The 25,933-nt window shown below is 35.3% G+C and overlaps 5 protein-coding genes and 1 long non-coding RNA gene across 14 annotated transcripts; 2 read left to right on the top strand and 4 right to left on the bottom strand.

The window, feature by feature from the left end:
• Positions 1–1,279: 1,279 nt before the first annotated feature.
• LOC101254472 (uncharacterized) lies at positions 1,280–7,639 on the bottom strand. 3 transcript variants are annotated; one of them, XM_004236485.5, is made up of 6 exons: positions 7,517–7,639; positions 5,866–7,248; positions 3,574–4,563; positions 2,755–2,980; positions 2,097–2,239; positions 1,280–1,832 (listed from the first exon to the last, which is right to left on the bottom strand). In XM_004236485.5, the coding sequence occupies exons 2-6, from the start codon at positions 7,246–7,248 to the stop codon at positions 1,518–1,520; spliced, it is 3,057 nt and encodes a 1,018-aa protein (XP_004236533.1). In that variant the 5' UTR covers positions 7,517–7,639; the 3' UTR covers positions 1,280–1,517. The 3 variants fall into 3 exon arrangements, with proteins under 3 accessions (XP_004236533.1, XP_010318986.1, XP_010318985.1); XM_010320684.3 differs by having other exon boundaries at positions 7,534–7,611; XM_010320683.3 differs by lacking the exon at positions 7,517–7,639 and having other exon boundaries at positions 5,866–7,507.
• A 689-nt stretch (positions 7,640–8,328) lies between these two features.
• On the top strand, positions 8,329–13,546 carry LOC101253879 (M phase phosphoprotein 10). Of its 4 annotated transcripts, none has more exons than XR_011220222.1 (14): positions 8,329–9,105; positions 9,267–9,319; positions 10,158–10,269; positions 10,377–10,484; positions 10,766–10,903; positions 11,525–11,593; positions 11,725–11,766; positions 11,917–11,985; positions 12,390–12,461; positions 12,550–12,603; positions 12,707–12,848; positions 12,936–12,998; positions 13,081–13,154; positions 13,299–13,546. XR_011220222.1 is itself a non-coding variant. In XM_010320686.4 (13 exons), exons 1-13 carry the CDS (start codon positions 8,389–8,391, stop codon positions 13,095–13,097), a joined length of 1,656 nt encoding a protein of 551 aa, XP_010318988.1. In that variant the 5' UTR covers positions 8,329–8,388; the 3' UTR covers positions 13,098–13,546. The 4 variants fall into 4 exon arrangements, 2 of the variants coding, with proteins under 2 accessions (XP_010318988.1, XP_004236217.1); XR_740763.4 differs by having other exon boundaries at positions 10,374–10,484; XM_010320686.4 differs by having other exon boundaries at positions 13,081–13,546.
• Positions 13,547–13,766: 220 nt separating this feature from the next.
• Positions 13,767–17,070, bottom strand: LOC101254184 (uncharacterized). 4 transcript variants are annotated; one of them, XM_004236171.5, is made up of 5 exons: positions 16,798–17,070; positions 15,813–15,917; positions 14,782–15,037; positions 14,625–14,702; positions 13,767–14,316 (listed from the first exon to the last, which is right to left on the bottom strand). In XM_004236171.5, the coding sequence occupies exons 1-5, from the start codon at positions 16,834–16,836 to the stop codon at positions 14,177–14,179; spliced, it is 618 nt and encodes a 205-aa protein (XP_004236219.1). In that variant the 5' UTR covers positions 16,837–17,070; the 3' UTR covers positions 13,767–14,176. The 4 variants fall into 4 exon arrangements, with proteins under 4 accessions (XP_004236219.1, XP_010318989.1, XP_025885844.1 ...); XM_010320687.4 differs by having other exon boundaries at positions 16,804–17,065; XM_026030059.2 differs by having other exon boundaries at positions 15,795–15,917; positions 16,798–16,958.
• Positions 17,071–18,158: 1,088 nt separating this feature from the next.
• On the bottom strand, positions 18,159–20,119 carry LOC101254780 (uncharacterized). Its single transcript, XR_011220081.1, has 3 exons — positions 19,983–20,119; positions 18,610–18,781; positions 18,159–18,538 (listed from the first exon to the last, which is right to left on the bottom strand). It is a non-coding gene; the product is annotated as an uncharacterized lncRNA (long non-coding RNA).
• Positions 19,703–21,239, top strand: LOC101254679 (uncharacterized). The gene is made up of 3 exons (XM_004236172.5): positions 19,703–20,679; positions 20,790–20,840; positions 20,922–21,239. The coding sequence occupies exons 1-3, from the start codon at positions 19,854–19,856 to the stop codon at positions 20,972–20,974; spliced, it is 930 nt and encodes a 309-aa protein (XP_004236220.1). The 5' UTR covers positions 19,703–19,853; the 3' UTR covers positions 20,975–21,239.
• A 1,266-nt stretch (positions 21,240–22,505) lies between these two features.
• LOC101255082 (probable F-box protein At1g65740) lies at positions 22,506–23,000 on the bottom strand. The gene has a single exon (XM_004236487.1). It carries the CDS (start codon positions 22,998–23,000, stop codon positions 22,506–22,508), a length of 495 nt encoding a protein of 164 aa, XP_004236535.1.
• Positions 23,001–25,933: the final 2,933 nt, after the last annotated feature.

The following is a 25,933-nucleotide window of genomic DNA, read 5'->3' as shown; positions in this document are numbered from 1 at the left end:
ATTTCTAACTCTACAAGATCTACTAAGGTGACTTTTTGTGAGACTATGAGCGATTTTCGTATAACCGTCTAGCTATAACTGGGTCACCTACTAGAGTAGAGGCTAAGAAGGGTTCTCCAAGAGTTTCTGGACTAAAATTGAAGTTGGCTACTATATAAAGATTTACAAAGAAAAGAGTAGCCCCTGGATCTAACAAAGCATAAACATCTAAGTCAAAGACTCATAACGTACCAATGACTAGATCAAGAGAATCTTTTTGGCGAGCCTGGAGAGCATCCAACCTGTTTTGGCGCTATTTGCCACCTGTACGAGATGAGTTACCTTGCTAAGTTAGGCGACCTACCGGTGCTGCTGAATTTATAGACTGAGTTCTACTATTGTTACCCTCCTTGACCCTGCTTAGCAGAAGGACAATCTCTCAACCCGTGACCAAACTGACAACACCCAAAACATCCCTTTTTCGTGTAACTCACTCATCCGATGGTTCTGATTTTTTCGAAACTTGGAGGATGGAACAATAGTTGATGAAGGCGCTAAAGCTGAAGACTTTTGCTGAAACTGCGAACGATTTTTACCACCCTATTTCTTTTGAAAATAGTCATAGATACCTTTTTAGCCTTCTTATTATCCTTAGCATCTTGCCTAAACTTATCACCTTCAGCCTGCTGAGCATGAGTCATGAGCCTAGAGATGTTCATATTTTCCAGTAACATAGCATTCCTGTACTCTATTTTCAGTAAGTCGATACCCTATATAGAAGCTTGTTCATTTGAGCCTTGGAATCGGCAACCATATAAAGAACATACCTAGAGATTTGGGTGAACTTGATTCCATACTCTTGGACGATCCTACTACCTTGCCTCAAATTCATGACATCCTGAGCTTTTACCTCCCTCAATTCTCTTGGAAAGAACTTGTCAAGAAAAGTCTCACTAAAGCATTCCCAATGATAGGAGCTGCATCTGTACCCCTGTTTTCTTTCCATTGAGTATACAAGATACGAGCTACATCCTTAAGTTGATAGGATGCTAACTCTGTCCTATCACTACCAGTCACTTGCATCACTCCAAATATATTATTAACCTCATCACTAAAATTTTGTGCATAGACAAAAGATGGAACAAATTCCTCACTGCATAGTGCATACAGTAAAGACTATCATAAGTAGGATAAGTTGTTCATACAAACTAAAGTTATGTCGTGACGTATTGGCAAAACCAAAGAATGCTGAGTTAGCTGAGCTTCTTGAACTTCACAAAAAGTATAATTAGATCAGAAGTTTTAGCTATAATAGAAGAAAATGATCATGGATAGAAGAAAAAATCACCCTTGTTTCAGAAAATTATTACAAAAGAATACAAGTCTAATGAAGGAAAATATAAAAGGACCAAATAAGATGGAGCGACACAAAAAGAGAAAGAATATGCAATTCTTACAGGTCTTAGCTAAAGCACAAGCTTCAATTCACATGATTTTCTTGCAACGCAAGATACAAGGATGAATATATGTACAGGTATTCAGAGGTTGGTCAGAGGCAATAAGCCCATTACAATAGCAGTACTCTTATCTTCAGGCTGCTGTTCTCCACCCTCGCTAGATTTCAGTGATCTTACCTTCGAGAATACTCTAGAAAAAAGCCCTTTACTGAGGTCTGCCTTCTTTCCTGACAAGGCCAAGGAGAGATTCCCCATACTGCTCTCATGGTTGCCCCTACTTGTATTTCCCTCTAGCTCTGGTTTAAATTGAGTACCGCAAGGGCAACTTGATGTCCTCCTAAAGCAATGTTTGTGAAAAACTGATTGACAAGACTTGCATCTTTCAATTTCTTCTTCCTGTTGAAGGACAAACTACATCTTTGAAGGTCTGGCATTTCTTATGCAAGTAAATATAGGAAGTGGACAATTACATCAGTTTAAGTCACAACATTTAGGTCAATAAAATTATTCACCTTTATTAAAAAAATAATTTTTTTAGAATTTGAGCTAAATTCTTTTGGAACATGCAGTGCAGAATGGTGATTCATTAACTTCAACTTCCCAAACAGTATGTTAATAAGAAACAAATATCAATAAATGAAACAAGATAACCCTGCCAACCTGGAAAGGGAAAATGAGAGAAGAGGGGTCATCACAGGCTTGCCGAGCATTGCAGGGTATACCCACATCACAACATATAAGGCACTGCTCAGCTATATGCTCCAGAATTTTTCTTGATATAGTCTCGACCATAACAGGTAAAGCTGCATTTGAAGTCATATAGCATAGGACCAAAAAAAGTCAGTTTTCTCAATAATGTAGCCACATGGGAAACAGGTCAGAACTATTAAAGAGACACCCTTTCCCTGATTTCTCCTAATTCTCTTTTCTATGTTCTGGCAAGCAGGAAGTAACATTCACATATTCATTGGAAAGCAACAGTAAATGTAAATTAGAAGGGATTAATAGTACTTTCAGGCTCCGCTATGATTTAGAGGGAGAGAGGAGTGGGGACAAAATAAAGAAAAGGGTGCAGTTTAGGAACAATTCTATGGCAACTTGAGTGATTGGAGGCCAAGCTAGTGTATAACTGTAAAAATATCAAATAAGATCAACCAAGAGCTAACAATAGTCCTCACTCATAATCTTCAAAAAAAAAATGGAAAAGAAAGATAAAAGTAAAATAAGTCACTACCAAAGACAAGATTTTCTGGGACTTTAACAACAAAGCACATGTATCTAAGCATCATGAGTATAAAATATCGTTTTGCATGCTAACCTGCAAAGACTCCCTTGGATAGATCTATGAGATCCCTAAGAGAAAAGAAGTCATTGCTTTCAAGAAGATATCTTCTAGATCCAACTCCCCTGTAGATGGATCTTTGGAAGGAGCAGCGAACAAATGGAAGCATAGTTCCTATCCTTTTTCTGATATTTGTTACATGCTGCAGAGCTGGGACCTTTGAGAACAGAAATGGATTGACTGCACTGACACAAAGCATTGGCTGCAAGAGCAGAAGAATGAAACATAAGTCCTACAGTTATTTCACGTTCTCATAGTGAAAAGGAGCCAGAAGTAAGAATACAGGAGGCTGCAGCCCAGGGGGAGACGAGAAAACATGAGGATTTCCACAGCTGGGGCTTAATGCCGATTCTCCCAATGATAGCAGCAGGTCATATGTATTACTAACCCTGTCAAAGCGTAGTTATTTATCTTTTTCGGTGCCATTGCACACCTTGAACAATCCACCGGGTATCTACTATCTACGTATCATGTAACTTTAAGAGTTTAGGTAGATGAGCAAAATTCACCAAGTTCTTTGCTTTTTTTGTCTCTGCTAGGATTAATTGCTAGGATTAATCCCTAGTCTCCAGGGCCGTTATACCCACTTTCATTGACTACTTACACCCTTGGTTGGATCCTTTTGGATTGTAGAAAGATATTTGGATTGCAAGATGAGGAAACAAGACCAAGTGTCATTAAATTGCTTAATTATATATATAAAAAAAGAAGATACATAATGTATGCCTGTTCAGTCAAAAAGAATGGCAAGAAACAGAGATTTGGTCAAATTTGATTGGGAAATTTTCCCATTACCTGGTCATAGATAGAGTCTAGATAAGATTTAGCCATCTGAGAAACTGGGTATTGATTAAAGTCCCAAAGATGCAGAATCCTTGCAGGCAAGACAGCTGTATCATTTGTATGGCATGACGAGCAGTACAGCTGACCACTATATTCACAGAAACGAGGTTTTCCCCACCCCATAGTCTGTGCAAGTTCCTGTATTCGAGTCTTCCCGTCGTCAAAATTTTTGTAGCAACCAGCACAAGAATAATGTTGTTCATCTAGTAACTGTTTATTCGATTTATAAGGCCGTTTATTAACAATGAGGGAAATAGTCTTCCCCAAGCTGGAAACATTCCCTCTGTTTCTGCTTCTTAAAGTAGACGGAGACTGAAGTGCATTTGTATCATAAGTTGGAGAACCTGGAAGATCCTTAGACAGAGATAAGAAACACACTACAACATTGAGGGCACCTGTAGGAAACCTTGACTGGAGAAGGGAATTTAAACACTCTTGAATAAGAACACTTCGATCAGCAACAACTTTTGGAGAAGCACTTCTGAAAACCTTCCGTGACTCTTGTTCAACAGAGGACCAGACAGAAGGAAGAATCCTTCCCTGATCTGCGAATAACTTTTTCAACCGCCAATAGAGAGCAGAAAATTCACGATACCGTTTTTCAACCTCCCACTTATCTTTGCCACTCCACACTCTTATCCTGTATGCAGTATATTCTCTTACTCCAACCAATCTCTCACTAAGTGAAACATCCCCTATCTTCTGTATTGTATCAATGACCTCCACCCTGTCAAATTTCAGAGGGTTTTGGATTGCAGCATAAGCATCATCAGTACCAGAAGTAGAAGCAGTAGAGCCACCATCTCTTGAAGGAAGTGGTATATATGATTGATAAATCTTGTTACCAAAATTAAATCCAAGAGATTCACCAGATTCAAGTAATATCTCTTCCATATCATGAACAAGCTCATCATATAATTCATTTACCTCAAGATTTTGTGTCTGCAAAAGGAAAGAGAAAGCACAACGCATCAACAGTAGGAGCCTTGTACGTAGAACTGAGGAAAGATTCATTAACACCAAAGTAAGTTACAAAAATTGACCAACATGAAAGCAATATGTGCTGTCAGCAATAACAGCCATTCAGAAAATTATGCACAAATGATATAGTTCTTCTTTCGATCTGCCTACCACATAAGCATAAACCGAAGGACCCTGGCTGTCAAACAGAAGGTCCATAAGCACAACAGCAGAAGTCACTGGAAATCATTGCTGATTGCACTCGGGAAAGAATCAGTATATGTCCAAGAGGGACAATGCTCGTGAAAATAAGTGGACCCTCGAGGAGTTCTAACGTAAAGGCCTTCCAATATTAATTGCAAGTTAAAGTATCAAAAATTCTTTTTTCGACTCCACATCATATAAATAAGCACTTTATCATTTATGACGCTGAAGTCTTCTTCTTTACCTAAATAAGCTTTTCTTTCAAGTAGCTAAATTTCACGAATCCGATCTTTATCAGTTCTTAATAAGCAATACTTAAGATCTAAGACATTCAACTCACGTGTTCCATTCACCAAGCAGACAGATCATTTTTCATGCATTGAACAAGATTTACAAAAACATGTCACAGTGTTCGCAGATTTGCATATGTAGGATTACAAGAACATTTATTTAGCTTCTGTATTTGGCTCTACATAAGCAAAGATCGGGTAATTATATACTTTTCACCATTTTCTAGTCACTGGCAAAGTTGGAGATTTAACAGATACACCTCCTGATAAATAAACTACCGAATGCAATGTGTTAAATAAGCATAAATTTCAGATAGAGAAGTCAAATTGTTTAATCAAATAATTACTTCATGTGGTGAAAAACAGAGGTTGTATGTAAAGGGAGTCACTTTTAGAGAAACAAAATAATTCCCATGCTTGCAAATTCACCCTTATGATTTCAGATTTATGGATTTCTAATGGAAGAACCTCAAGAAGTATTTTCATTGGCATGCTTCAGCCAGTTCATTGCTGAAGATAAAATCAGGTAAAAGACCTTCACCTAGCAGATAAATATATGTAATGAGTACAAATCAATGTGAAGCAACTATACTTAGTTACTGTAGTAATATAGGTCACCAATTAAACTTCACAGTCTAAGGAGCTAGGAGATCAGCAAAAGCAAAACAAGCAAAAGATGCAAATTTTTATCTGATTGAAGGCAAACATGGTATATATTTGTGAACTTCACCAAGAATATCTAAAATATATAAGCTTGTGATATCCTTATATATATTTGTCAATACTTTACCTTAGATGCAAGATGATATTCAGAGCAACCAACTGAACGGGAGGTACTTTTAGCATTTGTATTATCATTAGTCACTGATGCTAATGATGTAGATGAAATTTGGTCTGTAGATAGTTCTAACTTTACATCTTTGGAAGGTTCTGTAGATGAATGATATTTGTTTTGATCAGGATGAGATATAGGTTCCAATGATAAGCTTCTGCGTTTTAGCTCCACTTCTCCGGAAACAAGATCATCATGGATATGAATTAATGTCTCATCATAGGCACCTTCACCTCCTTCAATTTTTAGATCCTCTTTGATAGGAACTTCATCTATTTGTGTTTGGGGACTTCTGTCCTGATTAAACAATTTGAAAGCACAAGACTGCTCAAAGAACTTTGCCGATTCATTTATCTGTTGAATTTGGGTGTTTGTAATAAGCATGGCGTTCTCATCTTTAACATGATCAGGTTTGCCATGGTTCAAAATACTCAATGGGTCCACAGAACAAGTAGTAAGGTAGTTGATTAAATTATCACCACCTTGTTCGTGATTACTTGAAAGGTCCTCTTCTTTAGGTGTTGCTAAACCTACACTAGAATACTCAATAACACCAGTTGTAGTAATATTCAAACATTCATTTTCACTTCTACTAGTAGGCTGGTTTTCAGGCTGAAGTTCTTCATGCACCATTGAAGAGAGAGTAAATTCTCCATTTTCCTGTGTGAAATCGTCCCAATCATCCAAACCAAAGGCTATTGCCGAACCCATAACCAACTTATTTTCAGCCTTGTCATTTTCTTCAAGAGAGCAGTGTACCTCTCTTCCATAATAAGAATTAATGTTCTTCTCATCATTAGTGCTTCCTCCAAACATTGAGTCCTCGCCATCTGAATGCTCATATTTTGATGACGTCTCACTGTCATCGGAACATTTTACAAACTCAGCTCCACCGATTTCTACACCAGATTGCAACCTTGATCCTTCCAAACTCCCTCCCATGGTTTTAACATCCCTAAGAAAGTCCAAATCATCATCAATCCCCATAGATCTGATTTCCAATGAACCATCACTAGTCCCAAAGCTTTCAATTTCTTTCCCAACTAGTTCACTATTCTTATTTTCTGCAGATTCACAAGAATTCGTTGATTCAAATAATTTATCACAATTTTCACTCGTATTTTGCAGTTGAATAACCTTCCCAATCCACTCCTCACCCATATCCATACTGTCCATAAATTCACTCTCATCCACGCTTCCATATAAATCTAATCCCTTTTCAATACCCTTGTGATCCGTCTCTTCCCTGGACCACTGCCCTTGCAATAACTCATCCCCCAGTGGATCACAAGGAGAGGTGACCATAGAAGATAACTTCTCTGTCCCCTCTCCTATTTTCATCTGATTACAACAATTCAAGAAAACTCATAAACAAATTATACACTGAAACAAACGAAATCCCATCAAATACAGGGAAAAACTAAACATTTTCATCCAAAATCACTGGTTTCAATTCACATCTAGGGCATACAAGATACCATTTAATTTTATTTTTATAATTGAATTAAAATTTAAAGATTTTCGCCTAATATAGCTTCCGGCGTTGAATAGAATCAAATTTTCCGACAAGAAGCAGTTGAAATTAGTGACGGAGGGAGAAAAAACTGACCTTGATGATCAACTCACCTGAGCATAAAAGAGAGATGAAGATGGAACTCTAAAGTCTTGGCTTTTTGTATAAAATGCATGTATATCTTATTACAGTTGAATAAAATAGGAAATAAAATAAAATAGGTGTAACAGTCAAATCTATAGCATTAAATAAAAAAAAAACTTCTATATAACGGTTATAATTTGAAATTAACACATAAAATTTATTTGATAGGAAGTTAATTTGTTTAATTATGCATTTGGATTGTTAAGTTGTATATTTTTAATTAACATGCACCGGTAGGAGTTGTAAAAAATAAAAATTTCATTCTTATGTTATTTTATTATATGAGTAAATTACGATTCATAAATAAAAGTCGCATATTTCTATGTAATAACTAGTTATTTTGAATTTGATATTAAAACATATTTTTTTTACAATATATTAGATCAATTTTTTTAAAAAACATATGTCTCTTTAAAAAATAAGTGAATCGTCTTTTACATAATTAATATTCGTAAACTCAAAATATAAATAATAAATAAAAGGTTCTCCTATTATTAGGCAAACCACAATTCAATTTCTTTTTCTTTCTTTTTTATGATTTGTCTAGAAATGAACCAACTATAATGAATATTTTTTTTTTGGTGGCTTTTAATTCAAAATATTCACATGATAGATTTTTCAGTAATTTGTCATAGTTGAAGGACTACTAATGATTTAAATCAAAGTATAGGGATGATTTTGATCCATATCCCAAACATAAAGGACTATTTTGTTTTTTATTCTCAAAAATATAAAAATAAAACATCTTAAATAAACAAAAACCTTTGTTAAACCCTACAACCTCTAGTAGTTGTGAACAAAGAACACACCATCAATCTTCCTCAATGGCAACCGACGACAGCCAAAATGCCGGCGGCGTTAATGCCCTCCGGCGGCTTAAATCAACTGAACCACCTCTTTATCTCTCAGCATCACCGGAACTCTCCGAAGCCGCTCGATTAGCTTCTAAGTACCTATATTCTTCTCTCAAACCCTACACTCCGAAGTCGCCCTTCGCTCAGCTCTTGACAGATGGTTTTGATGCCGAGCAAATATGGCAGCAAATTGACCTTCAATCTGAGCCCTTACTTGCTTCTCTCGGTCGTCAAATCAGACAATTTGAGAAGAAACCGGAAGAAATTTCAAAGAGTTTCAATTTAGGTTCAGGTAACAGTGGAAAAAAGAAGAATTTGGAGAGGGAAAAAGAGGAACTGGCATTCGATGGAGAAAGTGAGGACTTAAATGATGTAGATATGAATGATTCTGATGATGATGAGGAGGAGGAGGAGGAGGAAGAGGAGGTAGAGGAAGAAGAGGCTGATGATGGTGAGAAGAGTGAAGACGTGGAGGAGAAGGAGGAAAATGGTGGGGTAGGGGGAGTGGAAGATAAGTTTTTCAAGATAGATGAGTTGGAAGAGTATATGGAGTATGATGAAGCAAGGGAGTATGGATTGAAGGGAAAGACTAAAAAGATAAGAAGTAACAAGAAAAAGGAGGAGGAAGAGGAAGAGGAAGAAGATGGTGAAGAAGGTGACGAGGAGGACGAAGAGGAAGATGACGAGGTAAGAATTTGCTGATTTTGAAAATGAAGGCGGACTTTGTTTAGTCGTTTGGTGGTTCAGATATTTTGCCTGAGTTAATTATGATTGCAAGTAGATTGGTGACTGCAGATTTGCTCTTCTTTAATAAAGCATACATTTTTACCAGTATCTTGTTTTTGCAGCTTGGGTTAATGGGCCTCGGAGATGATGAAGATGAAGGTACAGAAATTGCCAGGTGTGTCTTTTCTCCATGTACTTATTGATCCTTTTAGTATTCTATGAAAAATAAAACATGAATTAGTTACCAAAGGTTGAGAAGAATTGGCAGTTTTGGTCTTAGCTCAATGATCTAAAGGGGATAGAAAAGCAATATGTCTCGGTCCATTTGACTAAAAGACACTTTAAATTCTTCTGGTTGTTTTTCAGGACTTGAGGATTGTCCATTAGGTAGTATCGTTGATGTGAATTAGGCAGAATAGATTTGGCTGTGAAGGGTGATTGAGTGAGATTTTGCATATTGCCTTAAACCGAGAAGGACTGGATAATACAATGTGATTAGGCTCTCTGCTCAAGCTCAAACATTGTCTTTATGTTGTCAGGATTTTCCTTGCAGATGCTGGGGTGTTCTTTCTGCCTCCCCAGCAATTGTATTCTATATTATGTCATTGTGACAGTTAACTAGTACTAGATTAGTGATTTCGGATGAACATGCTCTCTGGTTTGCTAATATCAGAGGAGCCTGTGCTTTCTTTCTCCCTCTATATTTCACTGATGTTCTAATCAGTGGTCATTGATGGTACAACCACTTAACATGTTTCAAAGTTTTATTTAAGTATCTGCAAGCACCAACTTTCTGAAATGGGCTGAAACCTTGCAGAATTACATTCCATATTTGTTGTTCTTAGCTTAATAATATGACACCCTGCACTTGTGCGATCACAGTTTCCTTCCACTATTTTTCACCCCTCACATGGAATGTCAATCACATTATACATGACAATGAGGTTTTAAACTAATGTTACCTGAAATATTGACACTTCTAATTTTCTCAAACTTTTCTTGATGATACACAGATATGAGGACTTTTTTGGTTCGAAAAAGGGTACTGGACAGAAGAAAACTGTTAAATCATCGGATCTATCAGATGACATGGGAACCGATGATGACATGATTGATGACAATCAGGTAGTATACTTTATGTCCTTTCAGTTGTAAAGTGTATGAAGATGAATGAGTAAGTGATCTATAAATGTTTCCTCTGTCTAATTTATTCTCTTCTTCTGTTTTAGAAGAAGCGAAGCCTTTCTACCCATGAAAAGGAGCTTGAAAAACTCCGATCTACAATTGAGGATATGGAGAAAGCAAACTTGGAAGAGAAGTCCTGGACTATGCAAGGAGAAGTAAGATCTCTATTTCATAATGCCCGTACTTGTTTTAAGTATCTTCTTGGAAGAAACACCTGTTCATGAATATAGAAGCCCAGATCCAAGATGAAAACCGAATTTTGGTTATTCCCGTACTCTCATTATAGATGCTGCTTACTATCTTCATAAATCTTTTCCTTTCTAATTGTTCCCTCTTCCTTTATATTTCCGTATCACTCATTCATCAACATGTATCAGATATATGTACCACATATGGCGTCTTCGGTTCTGTATGTTTGAATAATCTTTATTGTCAGGTTACTGCTGCAAAAAGGCCAAAGAATAGTGCATTGGAAGTTGATCTGGATTTTGAGCACAATGTGAGACCTGCCCCTGTAATCACTGAAGAGGTTACTGCAACACTTGAAGAAATAATTCAGAAACGTATCATTGAGGTGAATATTCTTTTCTTGCTGCTTACATATCTAATGTTATAAAACTTAAAAGAACAAAACCATAAGTAGGGTTCGAGGGTGGATTTCAGTGGCATAGACACATAAAGTGACGGTTAATAAGTTGAACACCCTTTATCGACAAATTAGTTTATAAGTATGGAATTATTCTTTAGAGAAGTGCTTGCTAGTAATTTCTTGGGGAATTTGGTTCACATGTAGAGATAGGCACGTGCGCTTAACTACAATTCTAGACTCTCGTTTAGAAAAATGCACTTGAAAAGAGTGTAACATTTTGTTGAAGTGTGAATATCTCATCTAAAAGTTTAACTTGTTAGAGAGAACACACTTTTATGTAGTTAATTATTTTCTCAACACGCCCCTCAGTGCGAGCCTGATCCTTCTTTTTTCATGGGTAAAGCACGTGGAAATTATAGAAGCTCCTTACACTTGTATGGCTTACTTTATCGGAAAGAATCTCCTTGCAGATGTTAGGATCATATCAGTGTTTGTTCTTTTGTTATTGGTCTATCTGTTCCTTTTCTTCTCTGGCACCCTAGCCAACATTTGAATCTGCATGAAACAAGGTGTAACCAGCAACTGACCCCAGCTTGTAACATATAGGGCCGATTTGATGATGTTCAGAAGCGTCCCAGCTTGCCATCCAGAGCACCACGAGAAACAAAAGAACTGGTAAATAACGTTTCTATATGTAAAAATATATACTTGTCCAATTAAGTGGATCCTATATCCTGATCTCAAGTGGATAGCTGTTACTAACAATGCTGTGATTTGATATTTCTTTTTGATTTATCAATTTGCAGGACGACAATAAAAGCAAAAAGGGACTTGGCGAAATTTATGAGGTTAGTGCTCCTTTATTCATGTTACTCGAGGAGACTGGTACTTTTGGCAGCAACTACTGCTGTAAATATGTGTACTCTAAATTCTTCATTCACGAACTTTCAAAAGAAAATCTGTTATCTTATTTGCCACTTTATTATATATTTTTGCAGGAGGAATATGTCCAGAAGACTGGCCTTGTGTCAACAGCATTATCCTTCTCAGATGAGCAGAAAAAAGAGGTGTTTAATCTCTCACCTATAATCCAGCCCTCTACTTTAAAGCAGGAGTGGTTCTTGTTCTTCTTAACTTTGTCATTTACCCCCCTGTATTTGCCTCGTCTTACATACCTGTCTTATGCATATGTCGGACTACTGGGTGCATTTTTTTTTTTCATGATTACTCTAGACTGAAAAATGTTATTGCTGTTTGAAAATTATGAGCAATGTAATAGAAAGTAATTGTTGGGTAATTGCGTTAACAAACTTCTATCAAATTACAGCATGTTAAGGGGAGGAAGAATTCTCTTTTAACTTCAAAAGTTTGGGTAGCGTGTGGAGTAGGGAAGGAAGGGATGAATCAGTCTTAATTGCTTTACTTGATTGCACCTTTAATTGAGTATGCTCTATTTTGAATGTCAATACAGGCCACAATGCTGTTTAAGAAACTGTGCTTGAAGTTGGATGCACTGTCTCATTTCCACTTCACTCCAAAACCGGTATGCTATAACAATGTACATTTGGTGTGATTTTCCCATCTCTAAACGGTTCGTCTCATGTTACTTCTCCATGACTCAACTTGGTTAGGTGATAGAAGATATGTCTATCCAAGCAAATGTCCCTGCACTTGCCATGGAAGAGGTGAGTTGACCTGAATAAGTAGACAGTTCTTATTATCAAATCAACTTGCATAACTTCATTGTTGCTCAATTATATTTGCTGATATTGATTTGTTCTATGGTAGATTGCACCTATGGCGGTCTCTGATGCAGCTATGCTGGCTCCCGAGGAAGTATTTACTGGCAAAGGAGATGTTAAAGAAGAAACAGAGTTGACACAAGCAGAGAGAAAAAGGAGGAGGGCGAACAAGAAAAGGAAATTTAAAGGTGAGTTCTTTAGTAATGATATGCTCGCAAGGGTACTTTCCATGGTTGACTGTACAAAAACTGATGGTTGGGTAATTATTTTTGCAGCTGAGTCAGCAAAAAGAACAGTAAAGCCGGCACCAGAAAATACATTAACTAATGGCGTTGAGGGTAAGTTGTTTCTTTTATTCTTACCTTTGACGTCTTCCCTTGAATTTAAATAACTGAATTCTGTTGTGCCATTGTTTTACAGGTAATGATAAGTCATAAAAGTGAACCAAAACTGAACCGGAGTGGAGCTCTCATGCCTCCCTCGCTTAAATAGCGGTAACATTTTTTTGGCACCAAATGGTTTGTGTCCTTTCTCAGCCAGAGTGCGAGCTGAATGATTTGTGTTCAGCGCTCCATCCATATAGAAGACGACGATAATTACCATTGTGGCCTCATTACTGTGCTACTTTTGCATTTCAGGAAGTAAATGTCGTTGCCAGGCGAGAAAAATGAGTTGCTTCGTATGATAGGAAACTTCACTACAATGTAATGTATTTTTTTGATAGCAATTTGGTTGAAAAAAGAGTGTTGTTTCACAAGATAGAAGACTTCATTACGTTGTAATGTATTTTTATTAACAGCAATTCGGTGGTCTTAAGATTTTACAATGTAAAATATGGAACGTTTCACACAATATAAACCAATCAAAGAAATATGTGTTGGTTTAACTTGTTGGACGTCAAAAGCTCAGCATTCAAATTTCAATATGATAATGTAAGGTGCTAAATTTAGCATCTCAAAAGAGCTAGTAATGTACAGATAGTCTTTAGCTCGTCATACTGAGATTCTTTTTACACAAAGCATTCCAACTGGAGATGCACCAATAATGGCCAAAAAGAAAAGTCACCACTATGCTAAATCAACACAATTCTCGACAAAAGACACCTCTGATTTAAACTATATTTACCATAATATTGACAAATATGACAGGGATGAACAATAAATAAAATGTAATCCTCAAAAACAAAAAATAGTCTGGTTATTAACTATTTCTGCCATAATATTGACAAGGGAAGGAGATGATCCTGATAAAACACCATATCCTCTTCCATGTTTTTTGGTTATTTTTGTAACATCAAAATGTTGGTCCACGCTCTTTTCATGTATCTATGAAGAGCACAAACTATCAAAACAATCCTATAATGTAATACATAAAGGATTCCACTCTGAACGAAAAACATGAAGGCCAAATTAGCGAGCTTTACAGCTCCGTTGACAGGGAACAGGGCAGGAAAAGAGGGAATGTGGATTTTGTTATATCACCCATCATACAGGTGAAGAAAAGATCAGATTCTGGTTCATGTGGATTTAACATCACCTTTGTTTAAGTGCCCTTCAAGTCTCTCAATTGCGGCACCTACACCACCCTTAACTTCATTGCCATCAGTTGTCCCTGTCCCTTCATTGGCTTTCTCTACAAGCTTCAAATGAAGCCACCCTGTTAGAACAAATTTATTTTAGTAAAGCTGTAAGTTTATTTTTAATAAAGAAACAACATAGCCCACCCATAGGTTGTCCCTACTTCACATGATTCTTCATGCTTAAGGAATACATAAGTGCATGCGATACTCATAATTTGAAACCAGGCAGACTTAGCAGAGATGATAAGCTAAATCATCTAAAATGAACTGAAGTTACTAATTTATAAGTTTTAGTAGCATTAACAACACTGTAAGGTTAAGAACTTTGAGCAAGTAAAGAGCACTTTGATGGATTAATATTAATAAGCAGGTCACATTCTATTACCAAGAGGGAAGCAAACTGCAGCACCCAAAGCAGAACCCAACATCACATTTCTGGCACGCCATTGGAGTGATCCTGGCACTGAAGTCATAAAAACAAACAGTGAGTGGCGGAGGAGATAATCTGATAGAGGTTCTGATACCCAAACTCTACCACTTACTAATTAGACCAAATGTTGCAGCTGTAGCAGAACCAGCTCCAACAACATTATAAACATCATGCACACCACGCTTTTCAGCAAGCAAATTCTGCAATCCATAAAAAGCAGCAGTGAACATTCCAAGGCGTATTCCTCCAACTATTGAGCCCCGAGTGACTCGTATAAATCTTTTTTCCATGGCATCTCTCATGAGCCGATACTGTTCACGCTTATCTGCTGTGCTCCCAAGCTTTAACATCACCTCAGCATCCTTGCTCTGTTAAAAAAGGAGAAAGTCACATGAATACTAGAGGAACCATTCACGCAGAAAGAAAATAATTGCACGCTCTTTCCTTTGGGAAGAAAGGACTAGGGAAATCCTATTAATTGCAGCTTTCCTCCAGACCTCTGGGTAAACACAGCAGGAAATCAACCTTATATAGGTGGATGTATGTATTTATTTAGTTCTTTTTATTCTTGCTCAAGCTGGATGATTAAAAATTATCATGTCCAGTTACCTCGAGGGATGGTTCTTCTAATTAATAGATACATTCCGAAAAAATAGTAAAGGCAGCAGAATCTTTTTGCCCCCTTTTTGATGTAATTGCAAAAGAAGATACACATATACAAGGTTAACATGGTCATAAGTTCTGGGAGTTTCAAGAAAACCATGAGTTTTCTTCTGTTGTTTTTTTGAAAAACAATTCAAAATTTATTTGTACTTCTAAATATGTAGTTTGATTTCCCATTTACTGTTTAGACAATGTGACATTACTACTGTCCAAAGCTTCACAATTAGCATTTCCTCTCTCCAATTTCCTAAGTCAAAATGCAACAGCAGGTCTTCTGTTGTTTTTTTGAAAAACAATTCAAAATTTATTTGTACTTCTAAATATGTAGTTTGATTTCCCATTTACTGTTTAGACAATGTGACATTACTACTGTCCAAAGCTTCACAATTAGCATTTCCTCTCTCCAATTTCCTAAGTCAAAATGCAACAGCAGGAAATCAGTTAACGCGACATAATAGTTACATAGGGAAGGGTACTGACAACAGAAGCAGCAGCCTCCTTGCTACCTCCATAAAAAAGGCCAGCAAATACCCCAATTACAGTAGCAGTGCCCCAGTTTACAGTTCCTGCCATTTTCTGAGATCTCTGAAAAAAAAGATAACATACATAGAGAGGTAAATAAAAGTTTCAAACCAATAAGTTTAGCTAAGCAAAACCAAGATGAGTCAAATAAAGTAGTCCGACAGTTCCTCAATTCCCAACTGATTAGCATCACATATATAGATACCTCATAGTTTAGCTAGTTATACGCTGGTGTCAAACAACATCAACACTTCCCTTTATGGGATTTTGGATTGTTCTATACTTTGCACCCATAAGCTGAGTTACAAGGAAATAAACACTTCCGATTATAAAGGTTATCAATGGAACAGCATTGGCGGGGAATAGGAATAACAAGTAAGACAATTACAACAGCTAGCTGAACCAAACAGTATCTGGAACGGCAAATCCTTCAAAGAAGTAAAGATTAGAACTTAAAAACAATCATGACAAAAATCCCTAATTCCCAATCAAATAACCAACTCTTTTTGATTGCCTCAATGAAGAAATTGAAGTATTCCCTCAGTTTCAATTTGTTTGTGTTACTTACCTTTCTAGTCCATTTCAAAAACAATCCTTTTTAGCCCGTTCAAAAAATCTTTCCTTTTTGAGTGACTATTTAATTTAAACTTTTCACGTAGTATATTTGGATATTTTGGTACATTCTATGTATTTCTATCATGATTCAAAAGTCTTTCTCTCCTTTCTTAAAACTACATGTCAAGTCAAAATCACACAAACAAATTCGAACGGAGGGAGTGAGTTTTGGGAGTGGTGGTTTTTCGAGTAATTTCAGATTGGAGAATCCATCAGGTAGAAGATATTAACAAGAAAAACAGTAAGGAACAGTGACCTAATAGCTAGTTACTAAGTAATCATACACGAATTCAAATATAGAGAGATAAATGAAAAAAAAAAAACTCACAGGTACCGTTTCTTCTTCAGTTATCTCTGAGGATTCCATTGATAATGGAGAAGACGCCTCTCTCTTTGTAATCGCAAATCAGACAATCGAGTAATTCATCTATGATTTCAGTCTCCCTTAGCTGAAAATAAGCCGACTTGGATGTTCGATTCGGGCTGAATATGTCGGGCCGGATCAGATCCGACCCTTTTTGATTTGGGTCAGGGAAATGGGCCTTGATCCGGGCCGAGCCTAATATCGCTTTGGTGGGCCGATTCAAGAATCGGTTAGTTTGGGGAAAATGTGTGGGAAACTTACCTAAATATCCCTAATTTTTTTAAAAAAATATTTACCATTTTAGTAATAACATTTTCTGTAATATATTTATAATATAATTTTAATACATATTACCAAGAATTATTTATCATCATATATAATACAAGTTTTATTAATGAATAATACATTTATCACATATTTTAATTCACTTATAATATAACGTGTCAATTTGTAACCAAACAAACATAATATATTTAAAACAACAGTTATAATACATATGTATTGGCTATTGCATACATAATTCACTTTAATTACATATTGCAGATTGATTATAACATTCTTGTGTATTGTTATAAATGGTAGAGATAAATAAAAAATATTGCTAAAATTAGCAATTATTTATTAAAGATATTCATCCAAGTAATTATTCCAAATATTTACATAATAAGAATTGAAATAATTTGTTGTATTTGTATATTTGTATATTTTTATGTTAAGGATTGTGATTATCGTTCTAGTATTAGTTGGTTAAATTTCTCTCTTATATGGATTCATTGTCATGGGAAGAATAGTCAAGTGTTTGTTTAGTTCCCTTCTTAACTAGACAAGTGATTAAGGTATTAGTTAGATGAGTGAATTTATGTAAAATACGCATATGGTATATAATAGGCGTGGAATGAATTTATGATGTATATGGACTTTTGAATCACTTAACAGTATTTCTGTTAAAAAATAATAATTAATTTTTCATCTCATGTTTAGTATTCACATTGAAATTCGTTCATCCGGTCTTCATTGTCATGGGAAGAATACTCCGAATGTTTGTATTATAGTATAGTTCTCTTCTTAACTAGACAAGTGAATATACGCAAAACATTCATATGGATATGATAGTTATGTTGAAGGAATTACTGATTTATATGAACTTTTTGATCATTAAAGAGAATTTCCATTAAAAAAAAATTATCCGGTGTTCAGTATTCATATTGGAGCCCGACTAATTTAAATTCACGCCATGTAAAACTCTTTCAAGGAAAGAAAAGCGCTCCTTATCAAAGGTTTTCCATACTAACAATTTGAAATCGAGACCCGGAGGAAAAACTCACTAGCTTCACCATATTTGTTGGTGAAATAATTTTATTTTTGTCATACAAAGCATATACATACATGTCCAACAACAACTACAACTAGAACAACAATGAATTTATACTATTTCATAGATTTTATTAAAATAAATACAAAAGTGATATTGCACCTTAAAATAAAACTAATATATGTGAAGCCTAAGGCTAGGTAACTAGAAGCCTCTTCCTTTGCGGTTCATGGAAGTAAGAATGGTAAGTATAGCCATAGTTATAAATCCAGCCAGCAGCAGACCACTTGTAATATATCCCCTCTCTATGGTTTCTCCTCTTTTTATATCTTTAAATTCAAAGCTCACTCCAAATCCCAAACCAACACCACTTGCCAACAAAAATGCTATTACCTGCAATTACAATTCATTTCATTTGTCAAAATTATTAAAAATTTAACAAACTTCTGAGGGAATATATTCACCTTATCTCCGTAAAAGTCGAACATTGGGAGAAATTTGCCTCTAATCAATCTCTTCTCTTTTACTGCATGATACATTGCAAAAGGTAGCTGAATCAATGAGTATAAAATTCCACCAGCTGCGGCACCAAGCACATACCTATAGCTCTTGATACCGCGGAATTCGGATTTTATGCTGCCACGGAGCATAGTAAGAATTATTAACACAAGGGAAGCAGCACAGAACAAGAGAGTGAAAATCCTAAGAGCAAGAATTGTGTTGATTATAGACTTTGATGATGCCATTGTTATTTATTTCCCAACGGCATGTTCCTTTTATACATGTATGTAGACAGAAAGTTAATTATAAAATGATTGACAGATCGATATGGCCAAAGATTTTGTGTCCTAATATTAATAGTTTTTTAAGGTCATTGTACATAGCCGGACGAGAATGTCTCAGTGAGTACAATCCTTTTCTAAGTCAAACGGCCGGCCGACACACAATACATTATAGTAATAATAGTACAACGTAACCTGTAAGAGTGACTGAGTTGGTGTAGCAGGTGCTTATAACTTCTAAGTCGAGCTCGTCCCACCATAAAATTATCTTAAACAAAAATATAATGGTTTAATTTTAAAAAGGAAAGACAGCACTACTTAATGTTTCATACATAAATCAATTATAATGGCCCAACATGCACAAAAGCTAGCTTGGGGTCAATCACCATCACTATGATCCTTATTCTAAATTAAACTTCACCATAAAGCAATCCAACACACAAACAACATCATATCCCTCAAAATTTCTACCAGTCTGCAGTGCCTAAAAGCAAATTAAAGCAAACAGAAAAGCTAAAAAGTTACCCAAATCTTCTTAAAGAAACCAGAATGGCCTCACCATAAAAGTAGAAATCCCCTGTAACATATTCAACTCACCATGTGAATAAAGTTTGACGTAAGTCGTGATTTTCACTAATATCTAATATATATATACTCTTATATAAAATATTTTTATGCTTTAGAATCGGAATGAACCCCTTACCCCCGTAGCTCCGCAACAGGTCCCACCCCATAAATCATGCAGTCTAACTTAGCTCTGTTAATGAAGTATCACCATTTTCTTAGCATACCAAGCAAAGTATCTATCAACTTTTTCTTTTTTCTGAAGTAAAAAAATATATTTTTGTTATCATTCAAAACACTACTCTGTTTTTCTCCCTTTGAGACCCATTATACTTCCTCCCATTTCTTCTTCCTTCTCAGCCATGGCTAATATACTCACAGCTTTTTTCTTAATTAGTACATGTCAAACTCTAACAGTACTCCGTGGAGTTAACAGCCATGGCGATGCACATAAATGCAGATCATATTGTGGAAACTTAACAGTAGATTACCCTTTCGCAGTTCAATCTGGCTGCGGCCATTCCGGTTACAGAGATCTCCTATTTTGCATCAACGATGTTCTAATGCTTCACATTAGCTCTGGATCCTATCGCGTATTGGACATTGATTACGCTTACGAATCCCTAACCTTAGACGATCCTCACATGTCAACTTGCTCGTCGATAGTATTCGGTCATCGCGGCAACGGCTTCGTCGTTGAGCGGTGGCGGGAGCCGTATTTGAACCCTACGGCGGATAATGTGTTCATGCTGCTAGGTTGTACGGCGGAATCGCCGCTGTTCCAAGGGTTTCCGGGGAAGCATTTGCCGTGCCGGAATGTTTCCGGGATGGGCTGTGAGGAGTATTATGGATGTCCGGGCTGGGATATTATTGGGCCGAAAAAAGTGGGGGTAGTGTATGGATCAGGTCCACCTGATTGTTGTGCAGTTTCGTTTGAAGCTATTAAGGCTATTAATTTGACTAAACTTAGCTGTCAAGGGTATAGTAGTGCTTATAGTTTAGCTCCATTGAGAGTGGATGGACCTCATGGATGGTCTTATGGCATAAGAGTCAAGTATTCAGTTGAAGGAGATGACTCATTTTGTAAAGCTTGTGAGGCAACAGGAGGATCTTGTGGCTATGATGTTAATGATTTTAGCAGTTTGTGTATGTGCGGATCATGGAATTCTACTTCCAATTGTGATTCAGGTGATTCATCATACTACTCCCTTTATTTAATCTATATGGAACTTTTTGCTTCTCGAGAGTCAAACTATTACTCGAAGTTTTGCATCACACATGTTTAACATTATGTGCAGTCCATTCAGCTTCGCACAGAAGAACTTGGTCGTTAATGGATGCACTAACAGGTATGGTATACGCTAACAAATGTTAAATATTTGAAAACAGATTTAGTTTGTTAACATGAATCCTGCTCTGATAACATGTAGGACTCGTTGGATGTATTTCCATCTGGAAGCTCTCCGCCACACTTGGACTATAGGGAAAAAGTCGTTTTCTAGTGTTTGATTGATCCAGAGAAGAAGACGAAGAGACTTAGTTCAAATGTGTGTACCAGAAGAACATATAAGTGCAACTTATATCAATGTTGCATCATCTAAAGTTTTGTTTGAAGAATGAAGAAATTGATTGTATTTTAGTAATTGTTATGTATGTACACGTATAGAGACTACTTGATTCTTCAAGTTACTGTATGATTTAAGATTTTGCAACTAAATATAAACCTGCTTATATTCTTATTAACTTAATTAAGTGGTGAAAATTGACATGCTAAATTGTGTAGATTTCGAAGTTTTAATTTCTTTTGGAGTGGTAACTGTCTAATAACATGAGGATGATAAAATAGAAAAAACGCCAGAAACTATCAATAGTAGTTCCCACATCTCCACACCGGTCCATTTTCGTAATCAACACATCCTTTCTTAAGGTCTGACAAAATGGCCAAAGCAGCCCAAAGATTTGGCATGAAAAGAGGCACTGGTTGTTCATTCAGAAGGTCAGTCTAGATGAGATGAGTCCTCTTGGTATTGTTCCCTGTTACTGTATCTGTTCTCTGTTTTTCAGAGGGTGAAGGAATCAGCTCTTATTGTTGGTCCACTTTCTGCTTGAAAGTTGATGGAAAGTACCACATTGAACATGTTACAGGTTCCAAATTTGTGGAAGATTGAGAAATTGTTATATATTTGAAATCAAAGCGAAGACACTTGAATCAACTTTGAATTTTTAAAATGAACAATGGTTACATCAATGGTTCATTTACAACTAGTCGGGCGTACCACTCATATAGAGGTCGTAATTGTTTAAAACATAGTCACAATCATGGTTAAACAAGAACATGCAGCATTATAAATAGCGTAAATAAAGGAAGGTGTCTAACTCAATATAGAGTTGGTGTGACCCAAGTTGGAGGACTAATACAACTGAGGGAAACACCGTTGTAATGCGGCTGGATGCTGCCATCTGCTAAGCTGAACACCCCCATGTCCAACCCTCCTCCTCCTCCTTCAAGGGTTAGGTATGATCCAAAATAATGATCTGTGAAATAAATATGATTGGACTTGATTCCTGGAAATTGAGAAGCTTGGACTGAAATAGAAGGGCATTATAACCCACAAAAAATGCTAATTCACTGGTTTCTGTCCCTTTGCCAGAAGCTAAATCAATCTGGAAAACACGAAATTCTATTTTGAGCTCTTCATAGGTATGTGGAATATTTAGATGGAGTCCCTTGCGCGAAACTACAAATAATGATATCCTAGTGATTCTAGGATGTACAGTTCTCCTGCAACAACTCCATGTTCGAATGGTATCTCAGCAACCATATGACTTGTAGTGGATTGAGGGCCAGCAACATCATAAACTATGATATGGCCTAAACGATCTACTCCATAAAGGTAGCCATTGAAATATACCAAATCACGACCACCACGCGCAAAACGTGGCGAGTGAGTGCCTTGATCCAAGACAATCCTGTTCCATCTCAAATCTCCTCGTCTCCAAAACTTGATATAACCTCAATCAATGACCATGAGAATGTAGTCGGATGCATGAGAAGGACTAGCTGACAGAACTGCTTTCTTAAAAAAGGTACATGGGATTCTGCTCCGACGTCCATTGTTATCTGCGGTAGAGTTCTGATGGGGCAATTCGATCTGAACACCGGAAAAGGGATGTAATAGACTAACTTCACCATTATCTTGTCCGACTGTAATAAGCCAACCCAGAGACTCCATACATAGTTTTCTACTAGCTTTCGGGATCCTCTTCTTCAGAATCATGCCATTACAGAGACTGAAGAATTTTCGACCATCCTCCTCCTCTTCTTCAGCTAACATCAGCCATGGAACTCTAGGCAGGTCACTGTTAAAATTGTTCTTAGTAGCTGCAGAGTGCCAGGATTTGCAGACAGTACGGAAGATGGAGTAATCTTCAATCAGATTCAGACGCCTAGCTATGAGAGCAAGCAACTCATGTTGAAGTTGAGACCAATCAGGCATATTTTGTGCCATTGCCGAAAACTATTTCAAGTAATCAAGTTGAAGGAAGAAACCCTACATGCTCCGATTTAGACTCAAACATCATTCTTTTTGACTTTTCATATATAACACAAATAGTCCCTTATATTTACAAATTAGCGAAGTTTTACCCTCCAGAGAACATTATTTACATAAATAGATAAGAAGGCTAGAAGATACTATTTAAAAAGTTGTTTTATAGCTATAAAAAAAATTGTGAAAATTGTGGAGAACACAAACTAAGGAAGGTAATTAAATCAAATAACCTCCTTTCAGTTATTCTCTTTAAAGGACAAACTCTCCGTAAGTTTGCTATACCAGGTCCCGCCATTTTGTATAAAAAAAATTATGCAAAACAAAATCCTCTTTTCCCTTTTTTCTGTGCTTTAAATACAATTTCCTCTTCTTCCTTCAATTTCTCCATAATTGTAATTTCAAACTATCAACTTCTACTATCACACACGTCATTGCGTTTTCTCAAACTATTTCAAAAATTTCAAGGTACTACCTAAAACTCATCTCACATTATCATTTTTTGTTCATTTTTTTTAATTTCTTAAAACTACCTTTTCATTTCAGTTGTTAATTCCTTCAGAATTTTGGTTCAATCAATGGATGCTCAAACTCCATCAAAAAGATTCACAAGAGGTATACCATTGCATGTTGAAATTGATGTTGAACACCCATCATTTTCATTGGGTCTAACTCAGGAATTTGGGGAAATTTCAGGTTTATTGTGTAAATCTACTACCATTGAAGAGATAAGATCCAAATTCAATAATGATCCAAGTAGATTTATTGATGGAGGTGTGAAGAATCTGTCGATGTGGTTACTGGGTCAAGCAAGAAAAGGAAACATAAAGCTGATGTTTATACCGTTCATAATGATAAAAATGAAGTTGTTGATTCTGGGTCAATCGAACATCATAGGTATAATCATTGTTCTTGTATATGTTTAAATTTTATATTATATGTTTTGTTTTTGTGTTGAATCATGTCTTATACAATTGTAATTGTATAAATGTATAATCTATATTAGTATATGTTTTTGTGTTTTTGTTGATTCATGTCTTATATAATACTGTTTGTATAAAATGTATAATAAATTTTTGTATCTGTTTATGTGCTTATACAATTATAGTTGTATAAATGTGTAATTTAATTTATATTAGTATATGTTTTGTGTTTCTGTTGATTCATGCCTTATACAATACTATTTGTATAAATGTATATTAAATTCTTGTATCTGTTTCTGTGCTTATACAATTGTTCTTGTATAAATGTTATCTTAATATCTGCTTTATATTCATATTTTATCTACTTCAATAGCTTGATCAATTTTTTGAATTGTCTATAATGGAGCTATTACGAGTGAAGGTTTAAAAGAAATGAAACTAAAAACTGAGTTCGCGTGAATTATCGGATCTTTTTCTTATTTATCTGCCACCTATTTATTTATTTTTTTTAAAATTGAATTGTATAAAAGCAAGATATTTGTTAACTGTTTTACACAAAAAGTCACCCGTAGCAAATTTTTAATTTGTTACGGAATACAATTTTGAATAGTTTGCTATAGCCTACAATTGTCAATTTTTTCTTTGCTATATATAAAATTTGCCCCAAAAAATTTATCTTATTTATCAAATTACTATATCAAAATTTATTTTATATAAATAACCTTATAATAAAAAAAAATCGTAAACATAATGAATCTTTCGTCTCAAAAAGAAAAGACAAGTTTGAGGATGGATCAGTACTTCACAAATACAATCATCATGGATGATTAGTGCTGCATGGGGATGAACAAGAACATCTTTGAGTCTAGACGCAAAGATAAAATTATGTGCTTTGTCGAAATTATAAGATTTGATTCTAGAAAGCTATAGAAAAATACTATTCAACTAATCATATCATATATATATATATATATATATGATATACCATTACTTGCAATTTTTGCTAACTTTTACAATTCTCAATAATTTGGTCATCATAAGCAAAAAAAAATAAAAATTGATATCTATTTATTTAATATTAAAAAGGAATATCACAAACCTGGTATATATAAAAATTGGAAGATTTTAAGTTTAAAATTAAATTACGAAAATATTTTTTACTTATTATTTTATTAAAATTACATATTACAATTTATCATTTTTTATTATTTGATGACTTTAATTATTATTATTTTTTAATTATATTAGATAACCGTTTCGTCAAATAAATCCAAAGACCGCTAATGTTTTCGGTTTAACAAAACTCAACTTCTTGTAGTCAAGCCATACAATTTTTTTTTTCATTGTGAGCAACTAAGTAGTTGAGAAGGGGGACCAATAGCTAAAAAAAGGTGAAAAAGGGAAGTGACATAATAAGTTATGTTAAATGATATCATAATTGCTCGTCAGTTATATTTTTATTAATTATTGTGCTAATAAATAAAAAAATAATGAAGAGTTATATTAACTTATAAATATACGATAAAAAGTCCAATAGAGGAGTTAATAGCAACCATTTGGATTCAACTATCTCTTGCCTACCATGAAAATTTAGTATAAAATGCATATATTTTATTTAGAGATTAAAGATTCTTTTTTATTCTTTCTTAATTGGTTTATGTTATTATTTTTCATTTCAGATCGTATAAGTTCTCAAATTGAAACAACAAATTTAATTTTCACCAAATTTTTCCTATCATCATTTATTTATTATGATGATCTAATTTACTTTAAATATTCACATTCATGAATTATATCTAATTACTTGTCAATCAATTTCTTAATATTTATAAATTGGATTTTTTTTTATAATCATAACCTCCAAATGTCTAATTTGAAACTTTAAAATATCTTTTCGTATTCTAGCACTTTTATCTATATAAATTCATATATATTTTTTTGTTTTTTGAGACCTCCACCAAAATTATCCCT

Source organism: Solanum lycopersicum, chromosome 3 (genome assembly GCF_036512215.1).
Source record: "Solanum lycopersicum chromosome 3, SLM_r2.1".
NCBI classification, from domain to species: domain Eukaryota; kingdom Viridiplantae; phylum Streptophyta; class Magnoliopsida; order Solanales; family Solanaceae; genus Solanum; species Solanum lycopersicum.
The sequence above is the reverse complement of the archived record's forward strand: the minus strand, read 5'-3'. Positions and strand labels throughout refer to the sequence as shown.